Source organism: Globicephala melas, chromosome 7 (genome assembly GCF_963455315.2).
Source record: "Globicephala melas chromosome 7, mGloMel1.2, whole genome shotgun sequence".
Classification (NCBI taxonomy): domain Eukaryota; kingdom Metazoa; phylum Chordata; class Mammalia; order Artiodactyla; family Delphinidae; genus Globicephala; species Globicephala melas.
In genome coordinates, this window is record NC_083320.1 from 109,509,306 (window position 1) to 109,530,777 (window position 21,472).

A 21,472-nucleotide genomic window follows, 5' to 3' on the forward strand; every position below is an offset into this window, starting at 1 on the left:
ATGGCCTTTATTATGTTGAGGAAAGTTCCCTCTATGCCTACTTTCTGCAGGGTTTTTATCATAAATGGGTGTTGAATTTTGTCAAAAGCTTTCTCTGCATCTGTTGATGATCATATGGTTTTTCTCCTTCAATCTGTTAATGTGGTTTATCACATTGATAGATTTGCGTATATTGAAGAATCCTTGCATTCCTGGAATAAACCCCACTTGATCATGGTGTATGATCCGTTTAATGTGCTGTTGGATTCTGTTTGCTAGTATTTTGTTGAGGATTTTTGCATCTATGTTCATCAGTGATATTGGCCTGTAGTTTTCTTTCTTTGTGACATTCTTGTCTGGTTTTGGTATCGAGGTGATGGCGGCCTCGTAGAAGGAATTTGGGAGTGTTCCTCCCTCTGTTATATTTTGGAAGAGTTTGAGAAGGATAGGTGTTAGCTCTTCTCTAAATGTTTGATAGAATTCGCCTGTGAAGCCATCTGGTCCTGGACTTTTGTTTGTTGGAAGATTTTTAATCACAGTTTCAATTTCAGTGCTTGTGATTGGTCTGTTCATATTTTCTATTTCTTCCTGATTCAGTCTTGGCAGGTTGTGCCTTTCTAAGAATTTGTCCATTTCTTCCAGGTTGTCCATTTTATTGGCATAGAGTTGCTTGTAGTAATCTCTCATGATCTTTTTTATTTCTGCAGTGTCAGTTGTTACTTCTCCTTTTTCATTTCTAATTCTATTGATTTGAGTCTTCTCCCTTTTTTTCTTGATGAGTCTGGCTAGTGGTTTATCTATTTTATCTTCTCAAAGAATCAACTTTTAGTTTTATTGATCTTTGCTATCGTTTCCTTCATTTCTTTTTCATTTATTTCTGATCTGATTTTTATGATTTCTTTCCTTCTGGTAGCTTTGGGGTTTTTTTGTTCTTCTTTCTCTAATTGCTTGAGGTGCAAGGTTAGGTTGTTTATTCGAGATGTTTCCTGTTTCTTAAGGTAGGATTGTATTGCTATAAACTTCCCCCTTAGAACTGCTTTTGCTGCATCCCACAAGTTTTGGGTCGTTGTGTCTCCATTGTCATTTGTTTCTAGGTATTTTTTGATTTCCTCTTTGATTTCTTCAGTGATCACTTCATTATTAAGTAGTGTATTGTTTAGCCTCCATGTGTTTGTAATTTTTACAGATCTTTTCCTGTAATTGATATCTAGTCTCATGGCGTTGTGGTCGGAGAAGATACTTGATACAATTTCAATTTTCTTAAATTTACCAAGGCTTGATTTGTGACCCAAGATATGATCTATCCTGGAGAATGTTCCATGAGCACTTGAGAAAAATGTGTATTCTGTTTTTTTTGGATGGTGTGTCCTATAAATACCAATTAAATCCATCTTGTTTAATGTATCATTTAAAGCTTGTGTTTCCTTATTTATTTTCATTTTGGATGATCTGTCCATTGGTGAAAGTGGGGTGTTAAAGTCCCCTACTATGAACGTGTTACTGTCGATTTCCCCTTTTATGGCTGTTAGTATTTGCCTTATGTATTGAGGTGCTCCTATGTTGGGTGCATAAATATTTACAATCGTTATATCTTCTTCTTGGATCGATCCTTTGATCATTATGTAGTGTCCTTCTTTGTCTCTTCTAATAGTCTTTATTTTAAAGTCTATTTTGTCTGATACGAGAATTGTTACTCCAGCTTTCTTTTGGTTTCCATTTGCATGGAATATCTTTTTCCATCCCCTTACTTTCAGTCTGTATGTGTCTCTAGGTCTGAAGTGGGTCTCTTGTAGACAGCATATATAAGGGTCTTGTTTTTGTATCCATTCAGCCAATCTGTGTCTTTTGGTGGGAGCATTTAGGCCATTTACATTTAAGGTAATTATCGATATGTATGTTCCTATTCCCATTTTCTAAATTGTTTTGGGTTCGTTTTTATAGGTCTTTTCCTTCTCTTGTGTTTCTTGTCTAGAGAAGTTCCTTTAGCATTTGTTGTAAAGCTGGTTTGGTGGTGCTGAACTCTCTCAGCTTTTGCTTGTCTGTGAAGGTTTTAATTTCTCCATCAAATCTGAATGAGATCCTTGCTGGGTAGAGTAGTCTTGGTTGCAGGTTTTTCTACTTCATCACTTTCAGTATGTCCTGCCACTCCCTTCTGGCTTGTAGGATTTCTGCTGAGAGATCAGCTGTTAACCTTATGGGGATTCCCTTGTGTGTTATTTGTTGTTTTTCCCTTGCTGCTTTTAATATGCTTTCTTTGTATTTATCTTTTGACAATTTGATTAATATGTGTCTTGGTGTATTTGTCCTTGGATTTATCCTGTATGGGACTCTCTGTGCTTCCTGGACTCGATTAACAATTTCATTTCCCATATAAGGGAAGTTTTCAACTATAATCTTCAAATATTTTCTCAGTCCCTTTCTTTTTCTCTTCTTCTTCTGGAACCCCTATAATTCGAATGTTGGTGCATTTAATGTTGTCCCAGAGGTCTCTGAGACTGTCCTCAGTCTTTTCATTCTTTATTCTGCTCTGCAGTAGTTATTTCCACTATTTTATCTTCCAGGTCACTTACCCGTTCTTCTGCCTCAGTTATTCTGCTATTGATCCCATCTAGAGTACTTTTAATTTCATTAATTGTGTTGTTCATTGTTGCTTGTTTCATCTTTATTTCTTCTAGGTCCTTGTTAACTGTTTCTTGCATTTTGTCCTTTCTGTTTCCAAGATTTTGGATCATCCTTACTATCATTATTCTGAATTCTTTTTCAGGTAGACTGCCTATTTCCTCTTCATTTGTTAGGTCTGGTGCATTTTTATCTTGCTCCTTTATCTGTTGTGTGGTTTTCTGTCTTCTCATTTTGCTTATCTTACTGTGTTTGGGGTCTCCTTTTTGTAGGCTGCAGGTTCGTAGTTCCCGCTGTTTTTGATGTCTGTCCCCAGTGGCTAAGGTTGGGTCAATGGGTTGTGTAGGGTTCCTGGTGGAGGGGACTAGTGCCTGTGTTGTGGTGGATGAGGCTGGATCTTGTCTCTCTAGTGGGCAGGTTCACGTCTGGTGGTGTGTTTTGGGGTGTCTGTGGACCTATTATGATTTTAGGCAGCCTCTCTGCTAATGGGTGGGGTTGTGTTCCTGTTTGGCATAGGTTGTCCAGCGCCGTAGCTTGCTGGTCGTTGAGTGAAGCTGGGTGCTGGTGTTAAGATGGAGGTCTCTCGGAGATTTTCGCCATTTGATATTATGTGGAGCTGGGAGGTCTCTTGTTGACCAGTGTCCTGAAGTTGGCTCTCCCACCTCAGAGGCAGAGCCCTGACTCCTGGCTGGAGCACCAAGAGCCTTTCATCCACACGGCTCAGAATAAGAGGGAGAAAAAGTAGAGAGAATTAGTAGAAGTATGAATAAAGAAAGAAGGAAAGGAGGGAAGGAAGGAAGGAAGCAAGAAAGAAAAAAAGAAAGAAAGAAAGAAGCAAAGAAGGAAAGAAGGCAAGAAGGAAAGAAAGGAGGGAGGGAGGGAGGAAGGAAGGAGGGAGGGTAAGAAGGAAAAAAGACAGAAAGAAGATACAGTAAAATAAAATAAAGTATAATAAAGTTATTGAATTAAAATGTACTTATTTATAAAAAAAAAAAGGGACGGATAGAACCTTAGGACAAATGTTGGAAGCAAAGCTATACAGACAAAATCTTACACAGAAGCATACACATACACCCTCACAAAAAGAGGTAAAGGGGAAAAAATCATAAATCTTGCTCTCAGAGACCACCTCCTCAATTTGGGATGATTCATTGTCTAAAGGAGGGAAGGAAGGAAGGAAAGAAAGAAAGAAAGAAAGAAAGAAGTATAATAAAGTTATTAAAATTATTAAGAAAAAAAATTTTTAAAAAACCATGGACGGATAGAACCCTAGGACAAATGGTGGAAGCAAAACTATACAGAGAAGATCTCATACAGAAGCATACACATACACATTCACAAAAAGAGGAAAAGGGGAAAAAATCATAGATCTTGCTCTCGAAGCCCATCTCCTCAATTTGGGAGGACTCATTGTCTATTCATGTATTCCACAGATGCAGGGCACATCAAGTTGATTGTGGAGCTTTAATCCGCTGCTTCTGAGGCTGCTGGGAGAGATTTCCCTTTCTCTTCTTTGTTCTCACAGCTCCCAGGGGCTCAGCTTTGGATTTGGCCCTGCCTCTGCGTGTAGGTCGCTGCAGGGCGTCTGTTTTTTGCTCTGACAGGACGGGGTTAAAGGAGCTGCTGATTCGGGGGCTCTGGCGCACTCAGGCCGGGAGGGAGGGAGGGGCACTGTGTGCGGGGCAGGCCTGCGGCGGCAGAGGCCGGCGTGACGTTGCAGCAGCCTGAGGCCTGCTGTGCGTTCTCCTGGGGAAGTTGTCCCTGGATCCCGAGAACCTGGCAGTGGCGGGCTGCACAGGCTCCGCGGAAGAGGGGTGTGGATAGTGACCTGTGCTCGCAGACAGGCCCCTTGGTGGCGGCAGCAGCAGCCTTAGCGTCTCCCGCCCGTCCCTGGGGTCTGTGCTTTTAGCCGCGGCTCGTGCCCGTCTCTGGGGTCCGCGCTTTTAGCCACGGCTCGCGCCCGTCTCTGGGGTCCACGCTTTTAGCCACGGCTTGCGCCCGTCTCTGGGGTCCGCGCTTTTAGCCACGGCTCGCGCCCGTCTCTGGGGTCCACGCTTTTAGCCGCGCCTCGCGCCTGTCTCTGGAGTTCCTTTAAGCAGCGCTCTTAAACCCCTCTCCTTGCGCACCAGGAAACAAAGAGGGAAGAAAAAGTCTCTTGCCTCTTCGGCAGGTGCAGACTTTTCCCCGGACTCCCTCCCGGCTAGCCGTGGTGCACTGACCCCTTCAGGCTATGTTCATGCCACCAACCCCAGTCCTCTCCCTGTGCTCCGACCGAAGCCCGAGCCTCAGCTCCCAGCCCTGCCCACTCCGGCGGGTGAGCAGACAAGCCTCTAGGGCTGGTGAGTGCCGGTCGGCACCGATCCTCTGTGCGGGAATCTCCCCGCTTTGCCCTCCGCACCCCTGTTGCTGTGCACTCCTCCGCGGCCCCGAAGCTCCCCCCTCTGCCTCCCAAAGTCTCCGCCCGCGAAGGGGCTTCCTAGTGTGTGGAAACTTTTCCTCCTTCACACCTCCCTCCCACTGGTGCAGGTGCCGTCCCTATTCTTTTGTCTCTGTTTTTTCCTTTTTTCTTTTGTCCTACCCAGGTACGTGGGGAGTTTCTTGCCTTTTGGGAGGTCTGAGGTCTTCTGCCAGCCTTCAGTAGGTGTTCTGTAGGAGTTGTTCCACGTGTAGATGTATTTCTGGTGTATCTGTGGGGAGGGAGGTGATCTCCGCGTCTTACTCTTCCGCCATCTTCCCAGACCCCCAAAACTCAGCCTTTTAAGGTGGACTATGCAGTGGGTTTTAGTATTTACACAGAATTATGCAACTGTCACTGTTGTCTAATTTCAGAGCATTATCCTCACCCCTAAAATAAACCTGACACCCAGCAGCAATCACTCCCCATTTTCCCCTACCCCACACCCTGGCACCCATGAATCTGTTTTCAGTCTCTATGGATTTGCCTGTTTGGGACATTTTACAAAAAGGGATTCATATAATATATGGTCTTTTGTGACTGATTTCTCTGACTTAGCATAATGTTTTCAGGGTTTATCCTTATTGGAGCATGTGTCAGTACTCCATTCCTTTTTTATGGCCAAATAATAGTTCCTCCAGTGGATATACCACAGTTTGTTTATCCATTCATATTTAGGTTATTGCCACTTTTTTGGCTACTATGAATAATGCTGCTGCTATAAGCATTCATGTAAAAGTTTTAATGTAGACATATGTTCTCAGTTGTCTTGGGTATACACTTAGGAGTGTAGTTATTCTATTTTTAATAGTAATTCCATTTTTAACAGAACTGCCAGACTGTTTTCCAAAGCACCTGCACCCTTATACTTTCCTCTCAGCAATGTATGCAGGTTCCATTTTCTCTGAACTCTAACCAGTTGTTGGTATTGTCTGTCTCTTCGATTATAGCCTAGTGGGTGTGAAGTGGTATCTCATTGTGGTTTTGATTTGCATTACTCAACCATGAATGATGTTGAGCATTGTTTCCTATGACCATTTATTTCTCTTTGGAGAAGTGTCTGTTCAGATTATTTGCCTGTGTTTAATTGGGTTATTTGTTTTATTACTGTTGAGTTATAAGAGTTCTTTGTATATTCTGGACATGAATTCCATATTATTTATGATTTTCAAATATTTTCTCTCATTTTCTGGTTTCTCTTTTTACTTTCTTGGTAGTGTCTTTTAAAGCACAAATGTTTTAAATTTTGATTCAATTTACTTTTTTGTTGTTGTTGCTTGTATTATTTGTATCATATGTAAGAAATTCTTGCTTAATCCTAGGTCATGAAGATTTCTGTGTTTTCTTCTGAGTATTTTATAGTTTCTTCTCTTAACATTTAGTTCTTTGATCCATCTTCAGTTAATTTTTGTATATGGAGTGAGGTAGGATTCCAACTCTTTTTCCCTGTTCAATTTGAGACATGCACCTTGGGTATCTTTTTGAATATTCAGTTGCCCCAGCACCATTTATTGAAAAGAGTAGTCTTTCCCCGTTAAATTGTCATGGTACCGTTGTCAAAAATAAATTGCCCACTAATGTATAGGTTTATTTTTGGACTGTCTCTTGTTTTCCATTCACCTATATATCTTTTTCTATGTAAGTACCTCACAGTCTTGATTATTGTCATAATCAAGTGTGAGTTTTCCAACTTTGAGCTTTTCTTTTTTAAGAATGTTTGGCTCTTCTGTGAATATTAATTACATAAACATATATGAATATGAAATATATAAATGTACAGTGAAGCAGTCATTATGATACCAAAGAATTAGAAATAATTTAAATACCTAACAATATGATGGGGCACAATGTAGCTATTAAAAAGATGTTAACTAAGAATATCTAAAGATATGTTTATATAATATGTCGCCAGGTTCTGGCAAGTGGATTATAAAGTAGTGTGGCCAGGCTGGTCCTGTTACTGTGTGTATGTGAATGTGTCTGGGTAGGTGTGTGCATATGTAAGTATGTCTGTATGTGTACATGTGTATGTCTCTGTGTGTGTTAGGCTGGAAATAAATACCTCAAATGAGAGGCTTTTTCATGAACAGCATGGCAAGATTATGGATGATTGTTTTTCTTTGGGCTCTTCTGTATTATATTTTCATCAATGAATATGTATTATATTTCTAATATGAAATAAAGTTTTTAAAAAAGCACTAGCCTGTTTACCACCTCACAGATGGGAAACTGCTCAAGCACAGAGAAAAACAACTGATTTAAAGTTTGAAGATTAAAATGAATATTTTTAAAAAGTCAGATTTGAGTTCAAAGAGTGAGCTGCAGACAAGATAATTACGTGCCCTTGTGGTTTCAAAACTCATTGTGTAGTTTTAAATAAACCTCACAAATTTTAACTCACTATTTGCTAAGATGAATGTTTTTAGAAAGGAACTCTTCTGGTTCCAAATCACATTGATTTAAATGAACACCTCCGCTTTTTAGTCTGCTCTTCTCACCGGGCTCTTCTCTGTGGTCAGACAGCCCCATCTGCCATTTTGCATCAGCTCAGCTTACAGACAGTTGTCTATAAAACTTGTGAAATCCCTAGTGAAATTTGACTAACTGAAACCTTAATTAATCAGACATGTGGGGCTTTGTTTTTTAGGAGAAAGATCAAGGAAAAATAAAATATTAGGGGCTTAAAACCAACAAAAAGCCCCTAAAGCTCAGCTTTGCATGTGTGCTTTGTGCTTGTTCCACTTTCAGACAAATCGTAAAAATCCAAGCAAAAAGAACCCCAAAAAAGCAAATAAAATTAACATAGCCCACAGTCTCTTAGATTTAGCCACCATTTGTGATTCTGTACATGTTACCAGTCTTCAATGCATACACAAAACGCATGCACGTGCACACAAGCGTGTACGTACATACTCATACATCTGGTAATAAGGTGATGGCTGGGGATGCTCCCTTCCTCGTGGAAGTTTGTAACTGGAATATTAATATTTGCAATGTGTTGACAATTTTTAGTTTGTGGAGGTGGAGACATCATTTCTTCTTTGGAGCAGACTTCTAATGTTTTTAGAAAAAGTCCCAGTCTGGGCTCTTTAGTTACAAAAATATAAAGGACTTAGCTAGGATACTGAGAGAAAATGTCAAGCTCACCATAAATATGACCGTGGCTGTGTAGTGTGACATGGCTACTAATGAAAACAAGGCTATTCTTTAGCCTGACTATGCCCTTAATGTAATGGAGAAATGATTTTTATCTAAATGAAAGTTTGGGTTGGACTGTTGGTGTTCCTTTAAAAAAAAAAGGTTTGGCTCTTCTGTGTCCCTTTCAATTCCATAAGAATCTTAAGATCAGCTTGTCAGTTTCTGCAAAAAAGGGGCCATTGGGATTTTGATAGGAATTGTGTTGAATCTGTTGATCAATTTGGGGAATATTGACATCTTAATAATACTGAATCTTCTAACCCATGAACACAGGATGTTTTTCTATTTATTTAGGTCTTGTTACTTTCTTTTAATGATGTTTTATCGTTTTCAGTGAAGAAGTCTTACACTTCTTTTGTTAAATTTATTCCTTAGTATTTTACATTTTACTCTTTTTGATGCTGTTGTAAATGTAGTTGTTTCCTTAATGTAGTTTTTGGATAGTGAATAGAAATGCAATTGATTTTTATATATTGATCTTACATGCTGTAACCATGTTGATATTGTTTATTAGCTCTAAGAGTTTTTTTGTGGATTCTTTAACATTTTCTGTATAGAAAGTACTGTCATCTTTCAGATGACAAGGGCACGTCTAGGTGTGGAACTCGTGAGTTTTTCTTACTTATAGTACATTTCTTTCTTGCTTGTTTGTGTTTTACAACAGACTACAGTATTTCCACTCCCTTAGTTTTCCCCTTTTCAAGACATCAAAATATGACTCACTATACAGATGTTTCAGGAGCCCAAACCAATGTACAGGCAAAGAAAATCTCAGTACACTTGAGGATTCTCAGCAGCTTGAGAGGGAGATCAAGGTCTGGCACCCTTATAAGTGATGATTATTAAGACACAGCTAATGGAAAGGCTGAAATGATTTGTCACTTTTGATCAGTGTATTTAATTTTTTAAAAATTCCCATGATTATTAAATCATCATAAAAAATAAAATTAAAAATCTCCCTCTGTATATAGCCATTCATCTACCCACCTTCCAATAATAGGTAATTGCTGTTTTAAGTTTCCTCTGAATTCTTCCAAAGCATTTTTGTATCTGTATGCTAACAATGAATATTTACTCCTTCCCAACCTTTATTTAAAAGTGGTAGCAAATTACATAACTATTCTATACCTTGGCTTTTTTCACTTAACAGAATGCATGTTATGAGTCTTTCTAATTCAGTGCATAGAGTATTCTCAGTTTTTGAAGACAGCTGTGTAGTATTCCATCACACAAGTGGGTCTCAATAAGAAGGAACAATTTTACCCCACTTGGCGGCACATTTGTCAATGTCCGGAGACGTTTTTGGTTGTCATAATTGGGGGAAGGGAAGGGTGCTACTGGCATCTAGTGGGCAGGAATCAGGGATGCTGCTAAACCTCTAAAATGCTCAGATCAGTCCCTCCCTCTTCCAAAGAAGCAGGACAGCACCTCCCTTTCCAAAGAGTTATCTAGTCCAAAATGTCAATAGTGCTGAGATTGAAAAACATACATTATATGGATACACCCTCATTACATTTCATAGATATGTGAATTCACATTTTCCATCAAATCTGGGAATACCCTTTATTTCTTCTGACAATCTTTTGGCCTGTAATGACTTCTGATACCACACTACTCAGAGTTAGGCCACAGTCCTAACAGATTAAGGACATAGTTCTCCACAAGGCTGTCTTCACTTTAGACACCAGCCCCAAGTTCAGAGATCCTCAGGCCACTATTACTTATGATCGACTGGCTACAAATGCAGGCGTTTTGATAATTTGCTAGAATGGCTTGCAGAACTCAGGACAGTGCTGTCTTTACAATTAGCATTGTTATAGTAATAGAATATGTATCAGAACCAGCCAAAGAGTAAGGTGCACACAGCAAAGCTTGGGAAGGTTCCAGATGTAAGAATTCTGTGTCTTTTCCCTATGAAGTCAGGATATATTATCCTCCCAGCTCACTGATGTGTGACAACATGTGGCTTGTTGCCAACAAGGGAAGTTCAGCCAAGTTTTGGTGTCCAGAGTTTTTATTGGGGCTTCATTTCATAGCCACTATATATATGTATATATATATATGTATATTTTTAAAGTTTTTGGCTGCGTTGGGTCTTCGTTGCTGTGCACGGGCTTTCTCTGGTTGCAGTGAACAGGGGCTACTCTTCATTGCGGTGCGCGGGCTACTCATTGTGGTGGCTTCTCTCGTTGCGGAGCATAGGCTGTAGGTGCACAGGCTTCAGTAGTTGCAGCATGTGGGCTCAGTAGTTGTGGCTTGCAGGCTCTAGAGCGCAGGCTCAGTAGTTGTGGCACACGGGCTTAGTTGTTCCGCGGCACTTGGGATCTTCCCGGGCCAGGACTCAAACCCATGTCCCCTGAATTGGCAGGTGGATTCTTTTTTTTTTTTCTTGGCTGCATCGGGTCTTCATTGCTGCACACAGGCTTTCTCTAGTTGTGGCGAGTGGGGCCTACTCTTTGTTGCGGTGCATGGTCTTCTCATTTCAGTGGCTTCTCTTGTTGCGAAACACAGGCTCTAGGCGAGTGGGCTTCAGTAGTTGTGGCACATGAGCTCAGTAGTTGTGGTTCACAGCCTCTAGAGCCCAGGCTCAGTAGTTGTGGTGCACGGGCTTAGTTGCTCTCCGGCATGTGGGATCTTCCCGGACAGGGATCGAACCCATGTCCCCTGCATTGGCAGGTGGATTCTTAACCACTGCACCACCAGGGAAGTCCCTGGCAGGCGGATTCTTAACCACTGAGCCACCAGGGACATCCTGCATAGCCACTATTGATTGAATCATTGGCCATGTGACTAAACTCAGTCTCTAGCCCCCCCTCCTGTTTCTGGAGGTCTTGCTGCTCAAAACACCAATCCTCTAAACACATGATTTGTCTTTCTGGCCTAGGCAGCCTGCATTCTGAGTCATCTTGTTAGCATAAACTACCTGAGGGCCCACCACCATGAATCACCTCTTTAGTATAAACTGTCAGGTGTGGTCTGAGGGGCCCTGCATAAATAACAAAGATACCACTCCTATCATTCAGGAAATTTCAGGATTCAGAGGTTACCTCCCTGGAAACAGGGAGCTAGCCAAATTCTTTATTACACACTGTCCTTTCTTTCCCTCTCCTCCTTCTTTTTTTTTTTTTTTTTTTTTTGCGGTACTTGGGCCTCTCACTGCTGTGGCCTCTCCCCTTGTGGAGCACAGGCTCCGGAAGCGCAGTCTCAGTGGCCATGGCTCATGGGCCCAGCCGCTCCGCGGCATGTGGGGATCTTCCCGGGCTGGGGCACGAACCCGTGTCCCCTGCATTGGCAGGTGGACTCTCAACCACTGTGCCACCAGGGAAGCCCCCTCTCCTCCTTCTTGATGTATACACATATTGATACTGTTTACTGTCCCACAGGTTTCTTTCTTTCTGTTCCTTACACTGTATAATCTCGTTTGTTGTATCTGAAAGTTCACTGATTCTTTTTACTGAAGTATTCTGCTGAGTCCTTCTAGTGACTATTTCATTTCAGTTATTATATTTTTTAACTCCAGCTTTTCTATTTGGTGTTTTCCATTTTGGAAAAATTGGAAAAATTTCCAATTTTTCTTTTTATTGATATTATCTATTTGGTGAGACACGAGTCTCAAACTTACCTTTAGTTTGCCAGATAGAATTTCCTTTAGTTCTTTGAATATATTTAAATAGCTGATTTTAAAACTTTGTGGATTAATGCTTGGACTCTCTCGGTAACAGTATATACTAACTGCTGCTTTTCCTGATTATGGGTCACACTTTTGTTTCTTTGCATGTCTTTAAAATTTGTTGATAACTGGACGTTTTAATTAATGTAATGTGACACCTTCATAAATCAGAGTCTTTGCCCTACCAAGGTTTGTTGTTGCAGCTGTTGTTTGTTTAGTGAGTTTACTGTATTGATTCTTTAAAGTCTGTATTCTTTATCGCATGTAGCCTCTTAAGTCTCTGTTTGTTAGCTTATTGGTCGACTAATGAATAAACAGAGATTTTCTTAAATGCATGAATCCAAGAAAGTCTCCCAGTTTTTCCCAGGTGTGCCTGTGTACATGCTGGAGTGGGACTTTGGCTCTCAGCCAGGCGGTTTACAGCTCTGCCTTAGCCTCTTCAGCTCTTGCTTGCTCGAGTGTCAAGGTTAGTTAGGGCCAAGAGTTTAGGGCCTTCAAAGATTTTTCCTGGGCGTGTACACACCCCTGGCCACCATGCACGTGGCCTTTTAGATTCCAAGGAATGTGAGGACTTTTCAAAATCCCTCATAGACATCTCATTCCCTAGCTTTTTCTTCTGTTCCTTTTAGCCAGCTTTATGTTAACCCAACTGCTGTCACCACTCAAACAACTGAGACATTAAACAGTTACTCCTGATTGTTTTTGACAAACACCTCCAGGAAAAAGACACTTGGCACCAAGTAAGGTCTGATTCCGCTCAAATAAAGAGAATGCTAGACTTTCCTAGTCTGCTGGTTTTCACCTCTATAGCAGGGCTGTTGGTTTTCAAGGCTCCTGCATAGCTGGGGACAAGTAGATAGTAATAGGGCAAGTTAAATGTCATAAAGGTAACTTTTCCTACTGCGATTCCAGTATTCTACTTTCTGTGTCTATGCGTTTGCCTATTCCAGGTATTTCATGTAAGTGGCATCACACGGTGTCACTTTTGTGTTTTGCTTATTTTAAGGTTCATACGTGTTGCAGCATGTATCAGAATTTCCTTCCTGTTAAGATTAAATGATGTATATACCACATTTGGTTTATTCATTCAAATGCTGATGGACATTTGGGTTGTTTCCCCTTTTGACTATTGTGAATAATGCTGCTGTGAACATTTAGTTCAATTATACAATTATCTGCAAGTCCTTGCTTTCAATTCTTTTTGATATATACCTGGAAGTGGAATTGCTGGATCATTTTGTGTTTAACATTTTGAGGAACCACCAAACTGTTTTCCATAGCACGTCCTCACCAGCACCTCTTAGTTTCTGTCATTTTGATTATAGCCATTCTGATTGGTGTGAAGTGGTATCCCATTATGGTTTTGATTTGCATTTCCCTAAGGACTAATGAGACTGAACATCTTTTCAGGTGCTTATTAGCCATTTGTATATCTTCTTTGGAGAAATGTCTGTTTGGGTCCTTTGCCCATTTTCAAAATGGGTTTTTTTTTAAATTGATGTTGAAGTGTAGGAGTTCTTTATATATTTTGGATATTTATCCCTTATCAGACATATGATTTGCAAACATTTTCTTCCATTCTGTCAGTTCTCTTTTCACTTTCTTGATGGTGTCCTTTGATTCACGAAAGTTTCTACAAGTAACGTCCAACATTAGAGGATGAAATAAATGTTACTGTTCATTTGTAAAAAGGAATATTATGCAGCATTCTAAAAGTATTGAATAGAGTTGTTATGTTCAGAAATGCAGAGCTAAGGTATATTCAACTGGAAAGGTAGGCTGAAAAATGCACATATACCTATGTATAAATCAATATGGGACTTCCCTGGCGGTCCAGTGGATAAGACTCTGAGCTTCCACTGCAGGGGGCGTCGGTTCGATCCTTGGTCAGGGAACTAAGATCCCGCATGCTGCATGGCGTGGCCAAAAAATTAAAAAAAAAAAAATCAATATACATGGAGACCACAGAAATATTTCTCTAGAGAGTGGAATGAGGGGAAGAATTTTCATTTTTACTTTATACAATTTATATATACAAAGTTTAGTATTTTCTAAATATGTGTAGAAGCACAAATATTATGACAAAAGTTATGACAAATAACTTTTGTCATAATATTTTAAATATTAATTTTAAAGTATTAAAATTAGTTTTTGATGAAGTCCTATTTACCTCTTTTTTCTTTTTGTTGCCTGTGATTTTGGTGTCATATCATAAAAATCATAGTCAAATTCAGTGTCATGAAGATTTTCCCTAATGTTTTCTGCTAAAAGTTTCATGGTTTAGCTCTTATGTTGATGTCTTTGATGTATTTTGAGTTAGTTTTTGTGTGTGCTGTGAGGTAATGGTCTCACTTTATTCTTTTGCATGTGGATGTCCAGTTTTCCCAGCATCATTTGTTTAAAAAAAAAAAAAACAAGCAGTATTTTTGAAAGAAGCTATTTCTTGTGCTGACTGTTAATGCATTTAGACACACACAAAAAAATACTGGCCGAATTCGGTTGCATGTCTCCTCATGAATAAGAATAGGTCCCAGTAGTTTCGTTAAGGAATTTGTTCTTCATGGAGCTCCAGGAATGAAACATGAAATGAATGGGTTTGGCTAGATAAGAATTTAAATATTATGACAAAAGTTATATGTGCTTCCACACATATTTAGAAAATACTAAATTTGGGAAATACTCAATTATATAACGTAAAAATGAAAGTTCTTACCCTCATCCCTAGAGAACTATTTCTGTGTGTCTCTGCATATTGATTTATATATATGTATATGTGCATTTTTCAGCTTTTTAGCTTACTTTTCTAATTGAATATATCTTAGCACTGCATTTCTGAACATAACTCTGTCTTAAAACTTTTAGATTGCTGCTATTCCTTTTTAAGAATGAATAATCATTTACTTTATCCCTTAATGTTGGACGTTGCTTGTAGATGTACACTTTTGTAAATAATGGTCAGTGAATCTTCTAATATGTATATCTTTGTACTTCGTAATTTTTTGAGAAATACCAATTATTGGAACTGTGTCAAAGGGTAATAATGTACATTTAAAATTTTGCACTAAATTCACTATATATAAGAGCATATGATATGCAGATAGTGTGAGATTCAAAATGTGTATAGAGGTATAAATGAAGAGAAACTGTCATTTATTCGTTCCTGTTCCCCTGCCATTCATCTTTTGTTTCTGGAAACAACCACTGTGTGTGCGTGTGTATGTGTGTGTAGGTGAGCTGCATTAGAAGGTATGTACATGTAAAATTTTGATAGATTTGCCAGATTGCCTCCTTGAGTTAGGCTTTTTATTGGAATCAGTTCAGGCTTATAATAGAGACCAAAGTTTTATACATGAGCTTACCTCTATAGCAAGTCATCGATTACCTTTGTAAGTCTTTTGAATTATGCGGTTGGCACATATGCTCATTATTGGCTTATAGTTTGAGAATTTGTGAGTTATTGTTCTTGAGATAAGTAGCCACAGAAGATGCCTGAGTGGAATATTTAAGACTTGATTGTGTATATTTGATTCACATCTATTCCCCCTGAAAATCATGTTGAAATATGGTTTTGTATGAAATATATTAAGTGAGAAAAACTTGCAAGTTTCCACAGCCGTTTACATTAGATCACCCTCATGCAGTACAAGTATTTCTATAATATGAGAAGTATAAAGGGAAGAATTAATGATTCTTTAATTAATTCTTTAGTTAATGATTTCTTCTCCCCCAGTGTAATTGTGACTCTGGAAATGTAGGATTACTTGAGATTGAAATGCCTGAGATTGAAAAAGGCTTGGGGTGATTTTTTTTTTTTTAAATATATTAACGCCTGAGAGAATTAATTTGGCTTTCTTCTTTAGAGAGAAGCTAACTGAGTAGATCTCAGGATGGATTTTTGCTTGTATTAACTCTTCAACTAATTTCTAGAGCTTGTTTGTTTCTGTGGTGAGATCAAATAAACATGGGTTTGCATTTCATATTCACTTCTCATTAGCTCTGTGACTTTGAGTAAGTTATTTAAGCTTTCTTTTTTTTTTATAACAAAGTGAATCAGTTATACATATACATATGTTCCCGTATCTCTTCCCTCTTGCGTCTCCCTCCCTCCCACCCTCCCTATCCCACCCCTCTAGGTGGTCACAAAGCACCGAGCTGATCTCCCTGTGCTATGTGGCTGCTTCCCACTAGCTATCTATTTTACATTTGGTAGTGTATATATGTCCATGCCTCTCTCGCTTTGTCACGGCTTACCCTTCCCCCTCCCCATATCCTCAAGTCCATTCTCTAGTAGGTCTGTGTCTTTATACCTGTCTTACCCCTAGGTTCTTCATAACCTTTCTTAAATAGGTACCACATCTTCCTCACATTGTTGAATGGATTAGAGATACCGTACATACAGTACCTTGCTTGGCACTGACAGGACCCTATAACGTGGTAACTTCTATTTTTAGCTATTATCAGTACATAAGAAGATACTATAAAGTTAATGATTTTTAGGTCCTAATAAATTATTATTGATCATATTTGTTTAATGTGCATCTCACCCACACCCTGTTTTCTTTTTTTTTTCCTCTAGGGTGAACTGTCCCATGATCAAGATGTGGTAGAATACATCATGAATCAGCCAAATGTTGTTCCCCGAATCAACTCTAGGATTTTGACAGCTGAGCGAGAATACCTGGATTTAACGGCAACAAGTAAGGAGTGTTTCAGGAACAATTTGGGGCCTTTTTGATTTGTCTTTCAGACTTTTTGCATTTATTGGATTGTAATGTTCAGAATTTCTGATAACCCAAGGTTGTGACACAGTTTCCTTCACCTTGAGTTCATTATATGAGCTTCTAAATTCACAAGAGTTTCCTCCAAAAGGAGAGAAATTCTTCCTGGATAAATCTTTGTAAACTTTGAAAGATATTCAGTGCCTTTTAAATGCCAACTAAATGTAGGCATTAGATGGTAAGAGTGGACCTAGATTGTTGACTTTCTTACAGTCCTGAAGCTCTTAAGCAGCTATCTTCTTTCTCATTATGCAGTCAGTCAGTGATAACGTCGACAAATATCTCAGGTAGCTATACTCTGAGAACTTAAGAATGCCTTTTTAACAAATAAAGCTTCATTGAGAAATAGTGTACATCAGCGGTCCTCAACCTTTTTGGCACCAGGGACCAGTTTCATGGAAGACAGTTTTTCCATGGACCGAGGGTGTGTGGGGGGGGTGGTTTCGGGATGATTCAGGTGCATTACATTTATTATGCACTTTATTTCTATTATTATTACATTGTAGTACATAATGAAATAATTATACAACTCACCATAATGCAGAATCAGTGGAAGCCCTGAGCTTGGTGTGGGTTGGGCTACGCATGGACTAAAGTAAGTGTCGGATTCTGACTTAAAGCCTGCCACCAGATGCAGCTTAATTGTCACTTGCCACTCACTGATAGGGTTTCGATATGAGTCTGCAAGCAGTTGATTTATGGTCTCCATGCAAGTCAAACCTCTCTGCTAATAATAATCTGTATTTGCAGCCCTCCCCAGCGCTAGCATCACCGCCTCAGTTCCACCTCAGATCATCAAGCATTAGTTTCTCATGAGGAGAGCGCTACCTAGATCCCTTGTGTGCGCAGTTCACAGTAGGGTTTGTGCTCCTATGAGAATCTAATGCCACCACTGATCTGACAGGAGGCGGAACTCAGGCGGTAATGCGAGCGATGGGGAATGGCTGTAAATACAGATGAAGCTTCGCTGGCTCACCCACCACTCACCTCCTGTTGTGCAGCCCATCTCCTAACAGGCCATGGACCGGTATTGGTCCATGGCCCGGGGATTGGTGACCCCTGGTGTCCATGCCATAAAACTCAACCTTTCAAAGTGTACAGTTGTAAAGTGCACAGTCTCAAAGTTGTGTGAGCATCACACTAACTTTAGAACATTATCATCCCCCCCAAAAGAAATGATGTAGTCACTCTCCATTTCCCCCTTTTCCTGTCCTTCAGCAACCACTAATTAAGTTTCTGTTTCTATGGATTTTTCTATTCTGGATATTTCATATAATTGGACGTTTTTTGTGACTGGCTTCTTTCACTTAGCATAAAGTTTTTAAGGTTCATCCATGTCGTAGCCTGTCTCAGAACTTCATTCCTTTTTCTGTTTTTCAGATAATAAATATCATAAATCACAAACATAAATATAACTTCATTGTCTGACAGTTCTGGAGGACTTCATTCCTTTTTATGACTGATTCATATTCCATTGTATAGATAGGCCACACTTTGCTTATCTGTGCCTCAGTTGATGAGTGTTTAGGTTGTTTCCACAAGAATACCTTTTTTTTTTTTTTTTTTTTTTTTTGCGGTGCGCGGGCCTCTCACTGTTGTGGCCGTTGCGGAGCACAGGCTCCGGACGCGCAGGCTCAGCAGCCATGGCTCACGGGCCCAGCCGCTCCGCGGCATGTGGGATCTTCCAGGACCAGGGCATGAACCCGTGTCCCCTCCATCGGCAGGCGGACTCTCAACCACTGCGCCACCAGGGAAGCCCAAGAATACCTTTTTAAGAGGTTAAGCCCAGGTACAATTTGTTCCTTTTGCCTTCCTGGAGACTCTTAAGGCCACTTTAACAAACTGCTGGAAATACAGTAGAGTTACCACTTGCTCAGGAAATCTCACTGGGGAGGAAAGGATATGTGTAATGGTGAAGTCAAAACCAAGTGTATTTGTTGTTGTAGTTGAATATAGTGAATATATAGATCTGTTTATGGTTGTTACTTTATTGCAACTACCCCTATTCTACTTGAAACTAAATTCCTTTCCTTTCAGGCAGAAGAAAATGTTTAAAATAGGCAGAGGAAAAATGCACATGTATGCTTATATTTGAAAAAGAAAGTAGTAAGAAAGTGCTTTTTACCAGAAGTATTAGTAGAGCAAGGCAAGCAGTATTATGAATTTTTGTCCTGAGTTTTTGTCGTTTCCATCATTTTAAATTAAATTGTAAAGAGTTACCTTTGCAGTACTCATGAATAAGGACCATAAAAGTAGTTCTGTGTTTGGGTATCGTTCTCCACTGAGTGTTACAGTCCTCAGCTGTGAAATGATGCTACTCCACAGTGGCAAGGATGCAGTTTGCTTGGTGAGCATTTTGGAGCTCCCAGTGAAAGAGCAGCTGGCATCCTCCTAACCCAGTTGTCATAGCTCCATCATCTACGCTGCTCTTGGCCTTTGCTGTCTGGCGACTCAGTTTTAAGGCCATGGTGCTTCCTCCCCTCTGCTACATGAAGTCATGGGCAGTGTCTGTCTTATTTACCATTGCTTACCTTTGCTAGACGACTGACTGAACAGGCCCTTGGTGTGCTTTGTTGAGTGAAAGGATAGACGGGTTAGTGGGTGGACAGACAAATACATGGGAGGGTGGAGGACATTGCAAGAAACGGGGCATTTGTATTGGGGAGTAAATAATGCAAAGGCCTGGGAAGATTGCTGGAGATACAGAAGGGGCTTATGATACCAGGCTGGAGACCAGTTTGCAGGTAGGAAGAAATTACAAAGTATTGAGAGCAAGGGAATGACTTGATGAAACTGGAATTTTAGCAAGAGTTATCTGAGGGGGAAATGATTAATAAGAGCATTGCCCATAGGCACTAATCAGGAAAGAAACATATCTGAAAATGACCTTTTGTTTCTGTTAAGGTTAAAAATGTTACTTTGGTAGATGTGAAATAACTAAAACAAGAGTTTTTTTTAATATTTTCTCTCCCATTCATCCCCTCTTACCCCCAAATAGGAAAGGGAAGAGTTTACTATGGGGATGGACTATGGAGAGGAGAGATGAAGTTAAGAGTGTCTCTTTAAAAGATCGTCCTGTAGGTGTAAAGTGAAAAGAGTGGGAATAGAATAAATTTAAACCATCAAACTGACAAACACATATCTGAGAGTTATGTGTGAGATGTGTACATTTTCTATTTGTGTCTTAAAATGTGATTAATGGGGTGGGTCATGTTGTGAACTTGTTCAATAAACTTGAAACTATATTTCGCTCATGCATTTTATTAAAGTGTATATTATGGTCAAATGAGATTATCAATTGAATATTAACATTAGATTGAATTTAGGCATATTAATTATAAATCTACTTTAATTTTTCTTTCAGATAACTTTTTTGTGGATGATTATGCTAGATTTACCGTCTTGGATTCCCAAGGCAAGACTGCTGCTATAGCCAATAGTATGAATTATCTGACCAAGAAAGGTAATACATTTTAGGCTTACCTTGGATTCAACTTGTTTCTCCTTTTTTTTTTAATATTTACAAAAACCTTAATTTTTAGTGTCTGTTGGGAGATTCCATAATTTCTTTTATTACTTTGTATAATTATTTGAGTCTAGAAGATATCTGTTTAAAATTTAATTTTTTATATATATTTGAAAATTCAGATGTTGTCTTTATAAATTTTATATAGACATTAAAGGTAAAAAGAAAATTTTTTTCATGGTTCAAAATGGAAAAAGAATTATGATGTAAAAATGGGTTAACGGATTGAAAATTGGTTTGACTTGTCTCTTCAATGACAATATTGGGTTAATTGTTTTTAGGATTTATAAGATCAGCTTGGTACAAGAAATCCTTGTGCACGTTTTTAAACTGATTTTGATGCAGAGTTATTTATTCAGATTAAAATTGTGTAAAATGATACCCTCTTAACGGCAGACGGGTGCTTCTCCCCTCTGGTCACACTTATTACCCTTTCAGAGCACTGACTGTCATGTAAGGCAGCTATTTTTTTTTTTGGCTGCACCATGTGGCATGTGGGGTCTTAGTTCCCTGACCAGGGATCAAACCCGTGCCCCCTGCATTGGGAGCGCAGAGTCTTAACCACTGGACCGCCAGGGAAGTCCCTAAGGCAGCTATTTTTATCTACTGTGGTCTTCTCCCAGAGAGAATTTCTGGTTTCCCAGATATATGTTTAAGTACAGGCAATTGCTCCATTTGTTTCCTCAAAGAAATTGGTTCTGAGGGGTCTTGGAACAGTGCTGTAACCCTAATGGGACTAAGGAGCGAAAAGAAGCATAGGTGATGTTGGGCATTATTTAAAATTTGACTCTTACAGTTGGCATTAATTAGAGAAATGACATTTTCTTTTCTTCTACTCTTTTTCCTTTACTTTTGTCCAGGAATGTCCTCCAAGGAAATCTATGGTAACTTTAAATTTCAGAATGTTCTATTCCTTTTGTTAACTAATTATCTTATGTGGTTTCAGGCACCACTGTAATTCAGAATTTATTGACACTTTATTGGGATGTTTCTGTAACGTGTGGGTAACAGATAATTTATCAATGCAGATAAATTCTGTGTATAAATGTTTGCCAAGAATTATATTTTAGAAAGTTAATAAACGAATATGATTAAAGACTATAATATGTTATCCACACGTTCAAAGACTCTTTTCATTTTACATGCTAACAGATTCCCAAATCAAAATAGAACTAATAAGTGCATGTTCTTAGTTTTTAACTAAGCCGCATGGAAGGTTACCCTGCTTTCATTCTAGTATCAGAGTT

The 21,472-nt window shown here is 39.3% G+C and overlaps 1 protein-coding gene across 2 annotated transcripts in view; it reads left to right on the forward strand.

The window, feature by feature from the left end:
• UGGT1 (UDP-glucose glycoprotein glucosyltransferase 1) overlaps window positions 1-21,472 on the forward strand; it is a 123,208-nt gene that overhangs the window by 62,885 nt on the left and 38,851 nt on the right. For both annotated transcript variants that reach the window (XR_009564653.1, XM_030840415.2), the window contains exons 19-21: window positions 16,498-16,618; window positions 20,064-20,162; window positions 21,086-21,109. Coding sequence is in view for 1 of the 2 variants with exons in the window: in XM_030840415.2 (XP_030696275.1) it covers window positions 16,498-16,618; window positions 20,064-20,162; window positions 21,086-21,109 (244 nt within the window). In the remaining variant the exon portion in view is untranslated. The remainder of the gene's footprint in view (window positions 1-16,497; window positions 16,619-20,063; window positions 20,163-21,085; window positions 21,110-21,472) is intronic.